At 44.7% G+C, this 14,933-nt stretch overlaps 2 protein-coding genes and 1 non-coding gene across 6 annotated transcripts; all 3 read left to right on the forward strand.

Annotated features, from left to right (window-relative positions):
* Positions 1-7,525, forward strand: ccnt1 (cyclin T1). 4 transcript variants are annotated; one of them, XM_069526783.1, is made up of 9 exons: positions 1-207; positions 828-909; positions 1,012-1,140; positions 1,787-1,847; positions 2,538-2,600; positions 2,726-2,771; positions 2,926-3,089; positions 3,220-3,290; positions 3,574-7,525. In XM_069526783.1, the coding sequence occupies exons 1-9, from the start codon at positions 35-37 to the stop codon at positions 4,855-4,857; spliced, it is 2,073 nt and encodes a 690-aa protein (XP_069382884.1). In that variant the 5' UTR covers positions 1-34; the 3' UTR covers positions 4,858-7,525. The 4 variants fall into 4 exon arrangements, with proteins under 4 accessions (XP_069382884.1, XP_069382883.1, XP_069382886.1 ...); XM_069526782.1 differs by having other exon boundaries at positions 2,538-2,599; positions 2,716-2,771; XM_069526785.1 differs by lacking the exon at positions 1,787-1,847 and having other exon boundaries at positions 24-207.
* A 50-nt stretch (positions 7,526-7,575) lies between these two features.
* Positions 7,576-13,527, forward strand: kansl2 (KAT8 regulatory NSL complex subunit 2). The gene is made up of 9 exons (XM_020108912.2): positions 7,576-7,709; positions 9,355-9,612; positions 9,696-9,868; positions 9,974-10,088; positions 10,495-10,658; positions 10,776-10,939; positions 11,061-11,157; positions 11,882-12,135; positions 13,169-13,527. The coding sequence occupies exons 2-9, from the start codon at positions 9,362-9,364 to the stop codon at positions 13,385-13,387; spliced, it is 1,437 nt and encodes a 478-aa protein (XP_019964471.1). The 5' UTR covers positions 7,576-7,709; positions 9,355-9,361; the 3' UTR covers positions 13,388-13,527.
* LOC138410645 (small nucleolar RNA SNORA2/SNORA34 family) lies at positions 11,306-11,439 on the forward strand. The gene has a single exon (XR_011243346.1). It is a non-coding gene; the product is annotated as a small nucleolar RNA SNORA2/SNORA34 family (small nucleolar RNA).
* Positions 13,528-14,933: the final 1,406 nt, after the last annotated feature.

Here is a 14,933-nt window from a genome sequence, read left to right on the forward strand (position 1 = left end):
GCAGGGAAATTTTAAACTCTCGTCCTTCTCAGTGATGGCGGCTTCGTTTCGTTCTCTCCCCGCAAGCTGTAATAACAAATGGTACTACACCCGGCAGCAGATCGACAACAACCCATCTCGGCGAGCGGGACTCGACCCGGACAAGGAGCTGTCCTACAGGCAACAGGCGGCCAACCTGCTCCAGGACATGGGCCAGCGGCTCAATGTGTATCTTTTGTCGGGGGCCACTAGCCGCTGTTAGCACGTTAGCTAAGCGAGGTGCAGCTCCTCATGATGCCGGTGCGGCGGACGGCGCCTCCGGTGCTTGTTTAACCGGGCTCGCCTCGAAGGCCCCCGGTGTCGGTGCCGGTGTCTCTTCCCCGCTTCCGGCGGCGGTTGTTGCGCGTCATCGACACCCAACTGACGTTACCCCCCGAGCGGCGCAGCAGCCTGGCCGAGCCGGGGCCGCGGAGGCCTGTGTGGTCGGCCCGGGCCTCCAGGACGTTAGCATTAGCATCGCTGCTAACTGCAAATGTTTGCGGGTGGATTGTGCAGAGTGGTGCAGCGTGTTGTGCACCGAGACACCGCGTGTTTAGTGAACGTGTCGCACGCACTGGACGTGTCGGGCTAATGCTGTTGTGTTGTTTATTTGTAACATGTTCCGGTTAACACCAGGAGCTGTGCAGCTAGCATGGGTGCAACTGCACTGCTCTGTAGCTGCTGTGACAACATCATGATGCCATGTTAAACTCCTAACGTGTGTTGTTTCACGTGCAAACACCTTTTAGTCCCTTTATACCATCAGGTGTGTAACAGTGCAGACGTTGTCCTTAACTTCCATGTGTCAGGTCCCAACTTACGATTAATACAGCCATTGTGTACATGCATCGATTCTACATGGTCCAGTCTTTCACCAGATTTCACAGAAATGTAAGTATCGTCCTGTCGTCTGCACCTCAAGGTCCCCTGATGCAGCTGCCAGCGAGGAGGCATTCGTCACTTAACGGTGTTCTGTGTCTTCTCCTCTGCCAGGTCATTTCTCCCGCTGCCCTCTTCCTCGCAGCTAAGGTGGAGGAGCAGCCCCGGAAGCTGGAGCATGTTATCAAAGTGGCCCATGCATGCCTCAACCCTCAGGACCCGTCTCCAGATGTACGCAGCGATGTAAGTGAAAGTTATCTGCATTTAGTTTGGACTCCTCGTGAGTTTACTCAATAGAGCATCTTGGCAAAATTGGTTTAGAGACGATGTGTTACTTGAGAATTACGAGAATTCCTATTGGTTTATTTGTTCTACCGAACAACGAATTGGAATTAATCTTTTATTCACAGCAGTGGGCCATTAACTTAATGATTGTTGACAGTGACACTCCCCCATCACATCTCCCTTCTCCTGATTTAATCTATCTTTGATTGAGGCCAACAGCTATTTTAACTCTCTTCTGTATCGTTGCGTTTTCACATTTAAACCGGGTGTTTTTATTAAGAGCTGTTGGTATTTCAGATGTTGGGGTTGCATGATACATTCTTTGACAAAAATGCATCCCACTGTCTGTTGGTTTTCAGTCATCCAGGTAATGTGATGTCTGTTATTTGTAAAACAAGAGCATCTGTACAGGCTACGCAGCTTTAATCAGCTCCACGTGAAAGGTAGGTTTAATATGTCAGACTGTAAGACACCCAACCTTTCATTTTATCTTGGATGCATTAAGATGAATGGTATCCAGAATCACAAAGCATGTGCAGTTGCTCTTGTTCGACAATGGATAGAGGGCGCCCAGTGAGTAACGTGCCTGTCCTCTCAACCTCAGGCCTACCTGCAACAAGCCCAAGACCTGGTCATTCTTGAGAGCATTATACTCCAGACCTTGGGTAAGTTTGGAAGGAAGAACTGGGTCCCTTGATTCCCCCCCAGAAACATGTGATTGTAAAATAGTGCTAACATTTTTATTACTTTTGTCCACAGAGACTCTATATGCTGTTAGAAGCAATTTGAAATTGATGTTCATGCTTCATATTAGCGTTCATGTAACCCACCGGTACATAACCCATTATTTCCTTTTGTTTTTGTAAATCTCACATTTTCCTCTTCATGTTTTTTAGCATTTTTTTTAGGTCTGTGTGATGACGTGCTGCATCATCATCAGATCGATGGTTCTTAGTATGTCCGCTCTAGATGTTTGATCTCATGCCATGTTTTCAAGTTTGGAGTTGTATAAAATAACACTCTTTGATTTAATTCCCCGTCAAGCGACAGAATATGAGGCGAGAAATACATTTAAAACCGAACAGACATGTCATTAATGTTTTTCACATTCAACAGCTGATTTTTCTCATGTTGTCCAGGATGTTATCAGAAGACTATGCAAAGAGACATTCCAGATTATTCTTTGCAAAACTTACTTTGGTGTAACAGCATCGACTTTCTGATTTCCAGGGATTAATGATTACATCTGAATGAGGGGAAAAAAAATCTTTGACATGGAAATTGGGTTTTAGTTCTACCACCTGGTGCATATATTAGTTCTTAAGCTCTTTCTCCTTGTCCTCCTTTTATTGCAGCTTTTGAAATCACCATTGACCATCCACATACTCATGTTGTCAAGTGCACTCAGCTTGTCAGAGGTGAGCATCAACTCTTAAGTTGTGAAATTCTGTTTAGAAATTTCAGCCCAGTTGTAAATTGGCAAATCTTTTTTTTTTTTATCTGCCGGTTTTAATTGTATTTCTTTGTTCTGTTGTTGTTCCAGCGAGTAAGGATCTGGCCCAAACATCATACTTCATGGCTACCAACAGGTATAGTCACAGCTCACTGTAAAACACAGGCTTTCATGTTTTCCGTGTAATCATCAAACTCAATATACTGAATGTCTGTTCTCTTTTTCTCTCTCTCTCTCTCCCCTTCTTTTTGTTTTTTTGTTGCCTTCCTGGGACGTATCCTGCCACGTAGTCTGCACTTAACCACGTTCTGCCTGCAGTATAGTCCGCCAGTCGTGGCCTGTGTGTGCATCCACCTCGCTTGCAAATGGTCCAACTGGGAGATCCCCGTGTCCACAGATGGCAAACACTGGTGGGAGTATGTTGATCCCACAGTCACCCTGGAACTGCTCGATGGTATGTGCTGTAAATGACGTCATATTACAAGCAGGAATGATGTGTTTATGAAGGACTTCGACCATAAGCGGATGATCTGATGAGTTTTTAGGATAATTATAATTGAACCGTTACATGTATCTTCCCTCAGAGCTCACACATGAGTTCCTGCAGATTCTGGAGAAAACTCCCAGCAGGTTGAAACGGATTCGCAACTGGAAGGTAAAGCTTCATTCCCCGTTGATCCTCTATAACCTGCAGAGCACACCCCCGTCATCCATCAGGGGTGTAACGATTCTCCAGATCCATTATTCACTTCAGACCAGTGGCGGCTGGTGATCAAATTCATTGGGGGGGCTCAGTGTCGGGGAGGGGACAAGATCTGTCTTCTAGAATCACGACAGGACACTTTGGCCGTTTGAACCGTGAAGTCTCGGTTTAAGAATCATGACAACATTTTCAGTTGGCTCACTTAACCACCACTATCTGTTTCTTTGATCTACAGGCTGGAGGTCAGACACCCAAAGCCAAGCCTAAAGTCCAGGAAGACGGTGACCAGAGGGACACCATGATGAGCATGATCTCCATGGCTTCATCCGAGAGTACTGTTGCAGGTTTGATGAGCCTCTCGGCTCCGCCATCTGCCTCATCTTCTTCATCTTCGGGTGAAAAGGAGAGGGGCGCGTCTGGCAGTGCGTCGACTTGGAGTGGAAAGGGTCAGGCTGTAGCTGAACAGCAGCAGCAGGCCAACAACGAGGTCCATGCCCCGGCTAAGGTGTCGCTGAGTGAGTACCGCGCAAAGAATGCTGACGTCCTGGCCGCCCAGAAGAGGAAGCTGGAGAACATGGAGGCTAGTGTGAAGAGGGACTACGCTAATGCTGCCCAGGCTCTCATTGGTCAGCAGCAGAGGAAAGAGAAGCAGCATCATCACCAGCAGACCAGCTCCTCCTCTTCTGACATGTCTAGTCCTTCGCCCATTATTCTGAAAATCCCCCTGGAGAAGGACAGACATGACAGGGGCTCTCTGAAAATGCGTTTCCCTGTAGCAGGGGGCGGAGGCAGCGGGCACGGCAGCAGCGCCCGAGGTCAGGATCAGGACATTAAAGTCAGAATACGAGTGCCTGAGAAACAAAAGGGGAGTTCGGGGGAGGAGGGCAAGAGCAGGGACAAGCATAGGGACCGGTCTAATCATCACCATCATCATCACCACCACCACCATCATTCCTCCTCTGGCAGTGCCTCACTTTCCTCTTCACATAAACATTCATCTAGCTCTAGCGGAGCAGTAGGTAGCAGCAAAAAAGTCCCCAGCGACTCCTCCAGAACAAGCGCTTCATCCTCCTCCGCATCACGCAAGAGGACACACTCCCAGGATGCCGCAGCAGTCTCCCACCCTGCCACAAAAGTCAGCAAGTCCTCTAGGAATCCCTACCAGCTACCGTCCTTGTCTTCCTCCTCTGGGCAAACTTTGGGGCAAGGTCCTGACATTCTCCCCGCTCTGGGCCTGCCCCACCACCAAGGGAGCTACTCGCACACCAAAAGCGACAAGACGGACACTAACGGGCACGGCACAGCAGGCGGAGCCCAGTCGAACGAGTACCAGGACACGTTTGAAATGCTAAACTCTCTTCTGAGCGCGCAAGGGGTCCAGCCATCCCAGCCGTCCATGTTTGAGTACAGATCCCAATATGGGGAGTATCGGTACAGCGGCGGCTCCCGAGGGAACAGCGCCAGACCACCTCCACTGCCTTCAGACCCACCTCCACCCCTTCCCCCGCTGCCCAAATGAGTTCCCGATCAAGAGATGTTATGTACATTATGCTTGACATCACAAAACACCCATCTTGTTACATCAAGTATTTCTTTTTTCTTTTTCTTTTTGACTCAACCAATGTTTTTTATTGGGCTTCGGTGTGACAGCAGAGAAATGTTATTGTGAGACAAAGGATTTTTTTGTTTTTACAGTTCACTTCTGGGGCAATAATAAGGCTTGAAAAGCAAAATGTGATGAAAAGATGACAGGAAGGTGTAGATATTTTATCTTTTATTAACTGAAATGCAACGATGGGACCTGGTTACTGTTGTAGAGGAATTCATCGTCTTGAAATGATGTGGAACCTGAAAGATTTCCATCACGTACCTGTTAGGTCTTCTTACCGATTGTCTTTTTATAATGTTTTTATAGTATGTTATTTATTAATTGAATACTTAAAAAAAACATGTCCCCCTTTTCTACCTTTTTTAAGGCTTTCCCTCTATTATTTTGGGCAGAGGGATCATTCTTCATCAAGACTGTACAGGCTAGTTTGAGAGTGCATGTCTCCAAAGCCATCTTTTCAATATTTTTGTCTTTTTTAATTTTTTTTTTTTAACCGCCATAACCTAAAAAAATGGTAATTTAGCCCAGCCCTGGTGTTAATTTTCTTTTCTTCATTATTTTGTCAACTTGTACAAAGATTGTAAAATGTTTTAAACAAACATGAATTATTTTTTACATTTTGTTATAAAAATTGCAAAAAAAAAGAGATGTAAATTAAGGAAGCTTGTACTTTTGTTTTTAGATTCCCAGTGTTGCAGTCATTGTTTTAAATGGTTGTAAAATATTCACATTCAGTTCTTTAATGATTACACTAATGGACAAATGTTCATACCAAGAAATATACATTTATGGTTTATCAAAGGGTTCAGAGTTCAAACATATCTACCCAGTATGGTCACAATAAAGAAGCTATGAGCAAAAAAAAACTTTGTGGTGACCATATTGTTCACAGTATACAACAAAGTATTTACAATACAGATTATAAAAGACTAATCATGGCTCATCTGTCTGTCTTTATGGTTGTCTTTCATGTATGCATTTCCTTTGGGGATGTTTTTGCATTTGTAAACCACAGTGTATGCAGTGTCAGTTCCCTCTGGTCTAAATTAGTCATGTTGTCTTTTGACTCCATACCTTTAAAATAATCCCTTCACACGCCATGAGTCCTCAAAATGTTTACATGTGTTCTTTTAGTTGTGTGAAATCATACACGGCAGACAGGTTCTCTACATACCTCCACTACAGTACGGTCATTTGCATGAAGCATAATACTGTAATTAATCTGAATCAATGTTTAAATTTTGTGTTGGAGCAAAAAAAAAAGTGAAAGAGGTGCTATTTGTTGGCAAGAAAATCGGGTATCATCTGTATATTTCATTCATATTAAGCTTTATATGGTTTTGATTGTATAGTATTACTGCTAATTAACCTGCGTTCTGTTTGTTTCGGTTTGTAATGAAAAACATATTTGTTTTAGGCGGTTCACAGTAATGCAGTACAACAAATCAGCCATACAATTGTAAAATATTTTTGTTCCCTTGCTCAATGGAAATTGAAAGAGTACAGCTCTTTGCTCAGGCAGCAGAGGTTTTATTAGTCATTGTAACAGGGAAACAGTAAATGCACTGAATATTTATCTCAGTAGGATTGCCTACAATGCAACTGACCATGTGTTACATGTGTTGTGGTTAGACTATTATTAGAGTGGATGTCCAATATATCATTGCCATTTAAAAACATTTTCTTTGATCCGGACAAATCTTCCCGTCTAAGTATTAACTTTATGCTGTGAAAGAGTCGTACAAAAGGACACATTTTTTAAAATAAATCCATATGTGAGAAAAACAGAAGACACTCATGCAACCTATCAATGCAAAATCACATTGCGACAATAAGTTTCATGTTTTTTCACGTCTTGGTGTTTTCAGTGACACTCAGGTCTGGAAATGAAACGTTATGGGATTTTTTTTCTCTTGTTTGTTTTAAAAGTTTTTACTCTACCGCTCAGAAGTTTTTAGAACACCTCCACTTTTCAAGTTGTTGCTGAAATTCAGTGAACTCTCAAGTGTACTCCTTTTGACCTTAAAATACGACATGAATCATTGTCTGGATGCAGAAATTCCCGCGAATAAATTGCATTTGTGTTTTGCTTTCAAATCATGCAGACCGTGCTGCTCTTTCACCATTCGAAGACATTGTCTGTTATGTTTTGGGCTCATTTCTCTTGCTGTAGGATGAACCCCTGACCAACCAACATGTCTGCCTTTGTTTCTTGCCCTTTTTCCTCACTACTCCGACACACACGACCACTTTCTGCAGTAGAACGATGAACTAATAATCCACCTGAGGCTAATTTTGTTCTGCACAGACAGAGGGTCTGTAAGTCGTTGGCTGTTTGCATTAACTTTAGAGGCGAACTTTGCTCCACTGCTGCAGGAAGTTCACACCGAGGCACTTTACTACGTCAATTAACAGCGTTTGAGGTTAATTGCTGGATTGAAATGGCTCAGATTTCAATCAGAGCAGGAACGGTGGAGGTGTTTCAAGGCTTTTGAGCAGGAGTGTATGTGAACACTGTCTTTTTGATATCATGTGGTTGCTTTACTCTCAATTAAAGTCAATAAATATTTTAAGAAAACGCCCGTTGGTTTGTTTTCATGTGTTTCGGTGAGGTCGCCGCCGCTTTGAGTGGCGTCCCGGCCAGCCAATGAGAGGCCTGCAAGCGGGGCGGTCCGGCCAATTGGGAGCTCAAAGGGGGCGGGGCGGAGCGGCAGTGTACGCAGAGCTGCGGCGGCGGGACGAAGGCGAACGACTGACCCGAGGTAAGCGCCGTTAAACACCGAGACCGACCGCGGGCGGCACCGTGCTCCTCCACCGGCGACGCTGGCGTGAAGCTACCGGACGCGGAGCCGCCCCCGGGGGCCGTTAAAAACCGCCGCGTGCCCGCGAACTGGGAGGATTAGCGGTTTGCTAGCGTTAGCAGCGGCTAAGCCAAGATGGCGACTCCGCATCGCCCGAGAGTGACGCAGCGGAGAGAGGCGGGCTGACGCGCGGGTTGACGCCGGGTGAAGAGTCGTTGAACTCGGGTGAATGTTGCTCCGCTGTCCGCTCCCTGGAGGAACCGCTCCTCCATCTGGGCCGGAAGGTTTCGGGTCGTTCCTGAAACTCGGAGCGGCTGTTCTGAGTCTTGTCCGTGGGCGAGGATGCGTCCGCTCACCTGACCTACCTGCTCCCGGAGCCATGATAAATAACATTAACTTAATTAAAATGTTCCTCCAGCTGTTATTTAAACTCTGGTTCTTGTTCCAGATCAACATCCTTCAGTTACACGTTGCCTTTTTAAAAACAAGTCACCTCTGACCTTTACACCCAGTTTGTTTAAGAGCTCAATGAGCCACGTGGTTCTACAACATATTGCACAATCCCCTCCCCTTGTTTTTATTTATATTTAATTAAGTTTCCTATCTTTGTAATTCTACTTGCACAGATACACCACAGTATGTGATGTATGTGTAGAACCCGCTCATCAGTAATAATAATATCCTCTGTAGTATAAAGTGTTTTCAGTCTCCTCTGCTGCAGTTGTCATTGTGTTCTGTAATCTTCCAGAGCCAGTGGCCATGTTGTCAAGTATCTGTCTTTGTCCACGTGAGACCACAGATATTCAGTATAATGTCCAGCTTTTATTAGCGTGGTGCAGTTCGTGTACCTCCCAGACAATCATTTCGTATTTCGCTATTGTCTTTGTCTGTTGAATTTCCTGAAATAACTCAAATTATGCTCTGTGTATATATATTTACTGATATTCTCCCACAGCCTGCTGCCAAACTTCCAAATGTCTGGTTTAGTCCATGTAGATGTATGAGACCAAAGATAATCATTAGTCTGTCATCAATGACAACGATCAAGTTTCAAGTTTATGTCTTATCAAGTGCAATCCCCATGAAGTGTGATCAAGTGCGATAGATAAAATGATTAAAAACGATTAAAAGAAATATAATAAGTCGTGTAATAAAAATGAGAAACTCTTTATCAGTTAATTGTTTGTATCACCGGCAGTAGATGTATCTGACTTGTTTCCTCACAGAACCTAAGACAAAAATGTGTTTTCTAAATTTGATTTCGCACATTTCGGAGAGTGAAGGGTTAGAATGTTAAAATGTCTGAAAAGCTGTAGATCTGGTGATTATGCTCCACAACTTGTTTAAATCCTTTGTCTATAAAATGCCAGGAAAAAATGTCCGTTATATTTTCTCAGAGTTTAAAGGTGATATTTTCAGACATCTTGTTTTGTTAGACTGACATTTCAAAACCATAATTTGTGCAGCTGACCGTCATTCACGACAAAGAAAAGATGCAAATCCTGAAATTAGAGAAGCTAGAAAAAGGGAGGGGGTTTTGTAATTTTTGCTTGAATAAGGTTCAACCAGTTATTCATCTAAATACTTTCCTGCTTCATTTTTGTAGACTAACAATGAACAGGATTCGAATCCACGTTTTACCGTCAAGTCGGAACCGTGTAACCCAGACACCCCGACCTCAGGAGCCTCAGGCCTGCTCCTTTACCCAGAGACCATGCTCCCACCCCCGTCTGGAAGGCCTGGACTTCTGCCTCAAACACATTCTCGAGGACAAGAACGCCCCGTACAAGCAGTGCAGCTACGTCTCCTCGAAGAACGGCAAGCGCTGTCCCAACGCCGCACCAAAAGTAGAGAAGAAAGATGGGTGAGTAGAAAATGGAGTCTTGATAACACCTGATTAAAAAAAAAAAGCCAAGCAGCTTTCTGACTTCTCTGTCTCTTCCTCAGAGTGATGCTCTGTGCAGAACATGCTCGAAGGAACGCCATGGCTCTCCGAGCTCAGATGAGAAAGGCGGCTTCTGCTCCATCCCCAGAAACACTGTTGTCTCAGCTCAGTGGCTACAACCGTGCAGAGACACACAGCCTTGACGGAGGTCGGTCAGAAGGAAGTCGTGTAGTAGGTAAGTGGTCAAGTTTAGTCTGAGTAATACTTGACATGAATCTTGTGCAGGTAGGGGAGATGTTTAGAAACAAATCTGATGTTTAACGATATCCTCGCCGTGCAGATGAAGACAGTCTGAGTGAGGACGAGCAGGGACCATTGGTACTCGACCAGACGTGGAGAGGAGACCCTGACAGTGAAGCCGACAGTGTTGACAGTGATCACGAGGATCCTCTAAAGTACGTTGACTCGTCCAACCACCCACAAAGCACCTTTCTGTTTACCCCTCATTTATCTGCATTAAGCAGTAGCTGTGTCTCAGTTTTACTTGTGTTTTTAATTGTAACAATAGTTATCAATAATATTAAGCCTATAGAACATGCTGAATATAATCAAATGTTGTTACGGGTATGTTACCAAGTCCAGGGGATGAGGGAGGTAACAATATTAATAACTCAATAAAAGAATCATGGGCAATGGATGAATAAACAAAAAAAATTACACTGACGAGCAACAACTGAACTGAAAACCACAACCTGAAAGAAACTAAGTGGTCATGATATCAGCACCAACACACACGACTCAAGCAGAGGAGATCACACTGCGGGGCTTTCCCTGTGACTTCATGTAATGTTTGTCTCGTAGACATGCGGGTGTGTACACAGCAGAGGAGGTAGCTCTCATCACCCGGGAAAAGCTCATCAGGCTCCAGTCTCTCTACATCGACCAGTTCAAACGCCTGCAGCACCTGCTGAAGGAGAAGAAGCGCAGATACCTGCACAGCCGCAAAGTGGAGCATGAATCCCTCGGTAAAAACAAAATCTAAACATTTTTTTATCTTAACTCCCGGTTCAACAGTTTCTTTTCACTCCTGCTCATGTTCTCAGAGACTCACTGGTATCTGTATCCGTTCATGTTGAAAACAGGGAGCGGTCTGCTGACGGGTCCTGAAGGACTGTCCACGAAGGAAAGGGAGAACCTGAAGAAGCTCAAAGCTCTGCGTCGATACCGTCGTCGGTATGGCGTGGAAGCGCTGCTGCATCGGCAACTGAGGGAGCGGAGGCAGGCCGTGACAGAAGGAGCTCCTCAGGTGTGACCTTCTCATCCAGTTTATCCGCCCACGTTTTACAACACTGTTTAGGTTTTTCTGATGTGTTTATTTTTGCTGCAGTGTATTTGACTTCATCTTACACTTGTCTCCTCTGTTGTAGCCACATTCAAGAACTGTGTGTGAGAAATGCATCTCGTTCGTGGAGGGAACCCGATGTATCAACCCCTGTCTGCCTATGACCCGGCACTGTGTCTTACGTATCCTCAACCAGTAGTACGGATTGTTTCCATGCAATAATCCACAGATACGTTTTTTTTTCTTGTATTGTATAGAAGAGGAACTATTTTTACATTTTTACATCTTATTGCAAAAAAAAAGTTTCCGCCCATCTCAGTCATAGTCCACTTGGCACCAATCAAGACCAGCAGCTTGCAGTAGCTGTTGGTTTCAACGGGAGCCTACATAAACTCCTTCCTGTGGTCTGTTGATTTTTCCCAGAGTTACAAAGGGGCTAATCAATTCAGTTGGAAGGAACAGAATCCTTTCCCAACCTGCCTTTATTTTATAACCAAAATAATTTAGTCTAGCCCTGTGCTTTTCGTGTTATTAATTAAAACTGGATTGACACGGTTGTTTTCTCTAAGACGGGTGGTGATTCAACCGAGTCCGAGTACTTGCGTTGCATTCTGATCAAGCCGTAAACAACCCAAAGTATTATTGTTATTATAAGACTCCTCAGCCGAAGCATTAACAGTCAAGGATTGTGCAAGTGCAGTACACACTGAGATTTAAAGTGAGAACAGATTATTGTCAAAGGAAGGATTGTGGGACTAAGCAACGCTGAGTCTTAAGTTTCCCAGTAATCAGTGTTCACGTGGGAGCATTAGGTTTGATTTAACCTTTAAAAATCGGAGCAGGTTCTTTATCTGTGAAGTTCTTGTGTCTATTTTGTGATTTCCCTTGACTCCCCGACATCTTTAGACATTTACCAGGACAGCAATCAGGTGCTTTTCAAAATGTGTCCGGGCCTGAAAGACGTCCCCTGTGAGCGTACCGTGCACATGGGTCAGTCTGACGATCCTCGCTGCCCGCTTCACCTCACCCTGCCTCCCCCCATGTACCAGCCTGAGCAGGAAACGCCGCCACAGGATCAGCTCGCCCTTGCAAGCAAAGACATGTATCTGAGTGCAGCAGAGCTTCAGCCCACAGAGAGCCTTCCCTTAGAGTTCAGTGATGTACGTAGATATGTTATTACCCAACCACTCTCCTCTAACGCTGTTCTGTAAAAATACATTCTTATTATTAAATACTCCAGTGCCGCTGTTAAAGGACGCCTTCAGAACGACTGTAACTTTTCTTGTTGCGATTCAAACTGTCAACTCTCAGTCTAAACAAGTAGTCAAACATAGAGTTCGTCTGCCGTGTTGGTTGCTCAGTCAAAGAGCGAGAGTAAAACACAGGAAGACGGTCCTATCCCTCCACACATCGAGAAGAGCTCGTGCTAATAGCAGATAGTCCCGGTCAAATCGTGATTTGTCCTCCGGCAAGCTGCCAGTAAATGTTGAATTTTGCTCACGGGCATGTTAAGACATCTGTCTATCTGGAGCCGTTAATTCCAATTTGGTGAAGTTTCTACTGCAAATGAGCTGCTGCACAACGACGAGGGCGTCTGTTCACAAAGGAAGTGTCTCAGGTAGAGCTGCTACCTGAGACTGTATCTAAGTAGAACTATGTGCTAAACTAAACGCCGGAACTCTGCGCTTTGAAGCAGTGCCTCTTCCGGTCCAGCAAATATTTCACAATAAAACAAATGAATGGAATCAGTAAACAGATTCTCAGTTGAGTGCTTTTACTTTCAAATCAGTACAGACACCAAACCCACTCGTGATTCATCCAGACTGAAAAAACATGCAGATTTGGAAAAAGCCCCAAATTCTGGTGCAGAATAAACAACCGGACCGACGCAGCGTGACGAGGCAGCTGTAGCTTCTCTGCTAATTCTGCCAAGTGCAGTGACGGTGGTAAAGTGATGCTTCTGTAAAACTCAAGATCTGTGAGTTTGGCTCCCACACACAGTGACGACACCTGAAGCTGGTTGCTCCGGCTCCCTCGGTACATCTCGATCTGTTGACCCAAAACAAGGCTGCTTATACACACACACACACACACACACACACACACACACACACACACACACACAACTGCAAATGGTTCCTATGACAAGTTTGTTGTTAAGCTTTAGATTTCATAAATATTCCTGTTATGCAGGACCTGGATGTGGAAGGGGACGGTATGCAGGGCCCGCCGTCGCCTCTTCAGTTTGACACAGCTCTGGCCCTGGAGGACCAGACTATCAGAGCTATCGCCGAGGCCCCAATGGACATCCTGACTGGAGACGACCCAGACCAGGGGGACCTGGACGCCTCAGGACAGGAGCTTTCAGAAAGAGACGTGGACGCCATCATGGACGACCAGGTTAACTCATAATTTGGGGGCGTGGCCTGTCTACACACCGTGTGATGATGAACTCTTCGTTGTATGTCGCACTGTTTAATCGGGTCCAATAAAATCTTGGTGACTGTCAGACTGAACAAAAACATTGGAATAAAGTTCTCTTCTGCACTTGAGCTGTAGACTCTGCATCGTTTCATGTCCTGGTTCATTTTATTCTGACAAACACAAAACACATCCTGATCACATCAACACATGAAACTTGGGAAATAAAGCTTCAATAAACCAAGAGATTCAAATATTCTGTGCTCTGTCGTTCAGGTGATCGGTTCGTCCATTTTGTCTCAACTGTCGTACTCTTGATGCAGCTTGTCTTCGTCTCTGAGCCTCTGCAGACGAGTCTCACCCCGTGATCGACGAAAGACTTCCCCGTGTTTCTCTCAACCCAACAATCACAGTGAAATAAATATCCAGATGTTCTGTTCGTTTGCAAAACAAGTCGCTGACTGGGGTTGATGAGGACGGCTGTTATTTATTTGTCCCCCTAATCTCATGTCCCACGTGTGGACAGAACAGAAACAAACAGATCCTCTGCACCTTTAAAAAACAAAACACAGTAACGTCTCTCACTTCCTGTTTCTCCACCCAGGTGTAGTCAGAGGTCGTGGGAGGTGAAGAAGAAGACGCCACCGATGGTTCGCTCCCTGACACCGACTGTTGATGCTCCCAGGTGAAGGAGCTCTGGGATTATAAAGAGTCATTAAATTGTGTTAATCAGGTACAAACAGAACACAGAGGATCTCAGAGGAGCCTGCAGATCTCGATGTCGGGTCGTAACAAGAGGAGAACTGACATTTCTCATTTTCAAATACACTCATTTCACTCATTGTGCAGGAAAAAGAGTAATATACATAAAAAGGTGTTCAGTCTGCAGCCTCACATCAAATCCAGGTGTTCATTTGTCTTCTACTTGGGTCTGTGAGTTTTCAGATTTACTGGAGTAGAAAACAAACTTGGATCAAATATTCAATGTTTAACAAGGGACATAGTGATTTATTTAAATTATTCTTAACACACAGAGATGACTAGTGTGTGGGCTGCTCTGCTTTACTTATATTCTATTTCAAGTTTGGAGTAAAACACTTCACATCTTTGTCCAAACTCAAACACAGAGAATAAAAAAAAAAAAAGTCAAATCAAGTGAGTTTTCCTTCAACAACAGAAGCAGAAAAAGTGAATTTCATCCTTGAATGAGTGAAACTGGGGAAATGATTGATCCGACGTGATGAGCTCAGACTGAACCTGAACCTTGAAATGCAAAGTGTCGTGTTTAAATCCGCGTTGTGTTGGTGCCTGATGTTAGTAACAAGGAGCAGGTTGTGTTATGAAACGTGAACAAACCCACAAAACACTGATTTGACCTTTTACTGACGGAGGTGAACGAGGAGCAACAGACACACCACGACTGTGTTTATTGCTCTGAAACTGTGAATTCCTGCTTTAGAGGAAACTCAACTCTCATCCACCAATAAAACTATTCCTCCTCCTCCTCACACACACCTCGTCCAGACCCGTGTCTCTC

Source organism: Paralichthys olivaceus, chromosome 6, assembly GCF_024713975.1.
Source record: "Paralichthys olivaceus isolate ysfri-2021 chromosome 6, ASM2471397v2, whole genome shotgun sequence".
NCBI classification, from domain to species: Eukaryota; Metazoa; Chordata; class Actinopteri; order Pleuronectiformes; family Paralichthyidae; genus Paralichthys; species Paralichthys olivaceus.

Excerpts from the sequence above, each read along its gene's own strand:
- kansl2 (XM_020108912.2), top strand. The coding sequence starts at position 9,362 with ATGAACAGGATTCGAATCCACGTTTTACCGTCAAGTCGGAACCGTGTA. Across the intron at positions 9,869-9,973 it reads AGAAGGAAGTCGTGTAGTAG|ATGAAGACAGTCTGAGTGAG; the intron begins GTAAGTGGTCAA and ends CTCGCCGTGCAG. Across the intron at positions 12,136-13,168 it reads TTCCCTTAGAGTTCAGTGAT|GACCTGGATGTGGAAGGGGA; the intron begins GTACGTAGATAT and ends CCTGTTATGCAG.
- ccnt1 (XM_069526782.1), top strand. The coding sequence starts at position 35 with ATGGCGGCTTCGTTTCGTTCTCTCCCCGCAAGCTGTAATAACAAATGG. Across the intron at positions 208-827 it reads ATGGGCCAGCGGCTCAATGT|GTCCCAACTTACGATTAATA; the intron begins GTATCTTTTGTC and ends TCCATGTGTCAG. Across the intron at positions 3,291-3,573 it reads AACGGATTCGCAACTGGAAG|GCTGGAGGTCAGACACCCAA; the intron begins GTAAAGCTTCAT and ends TTTGATCTACAG.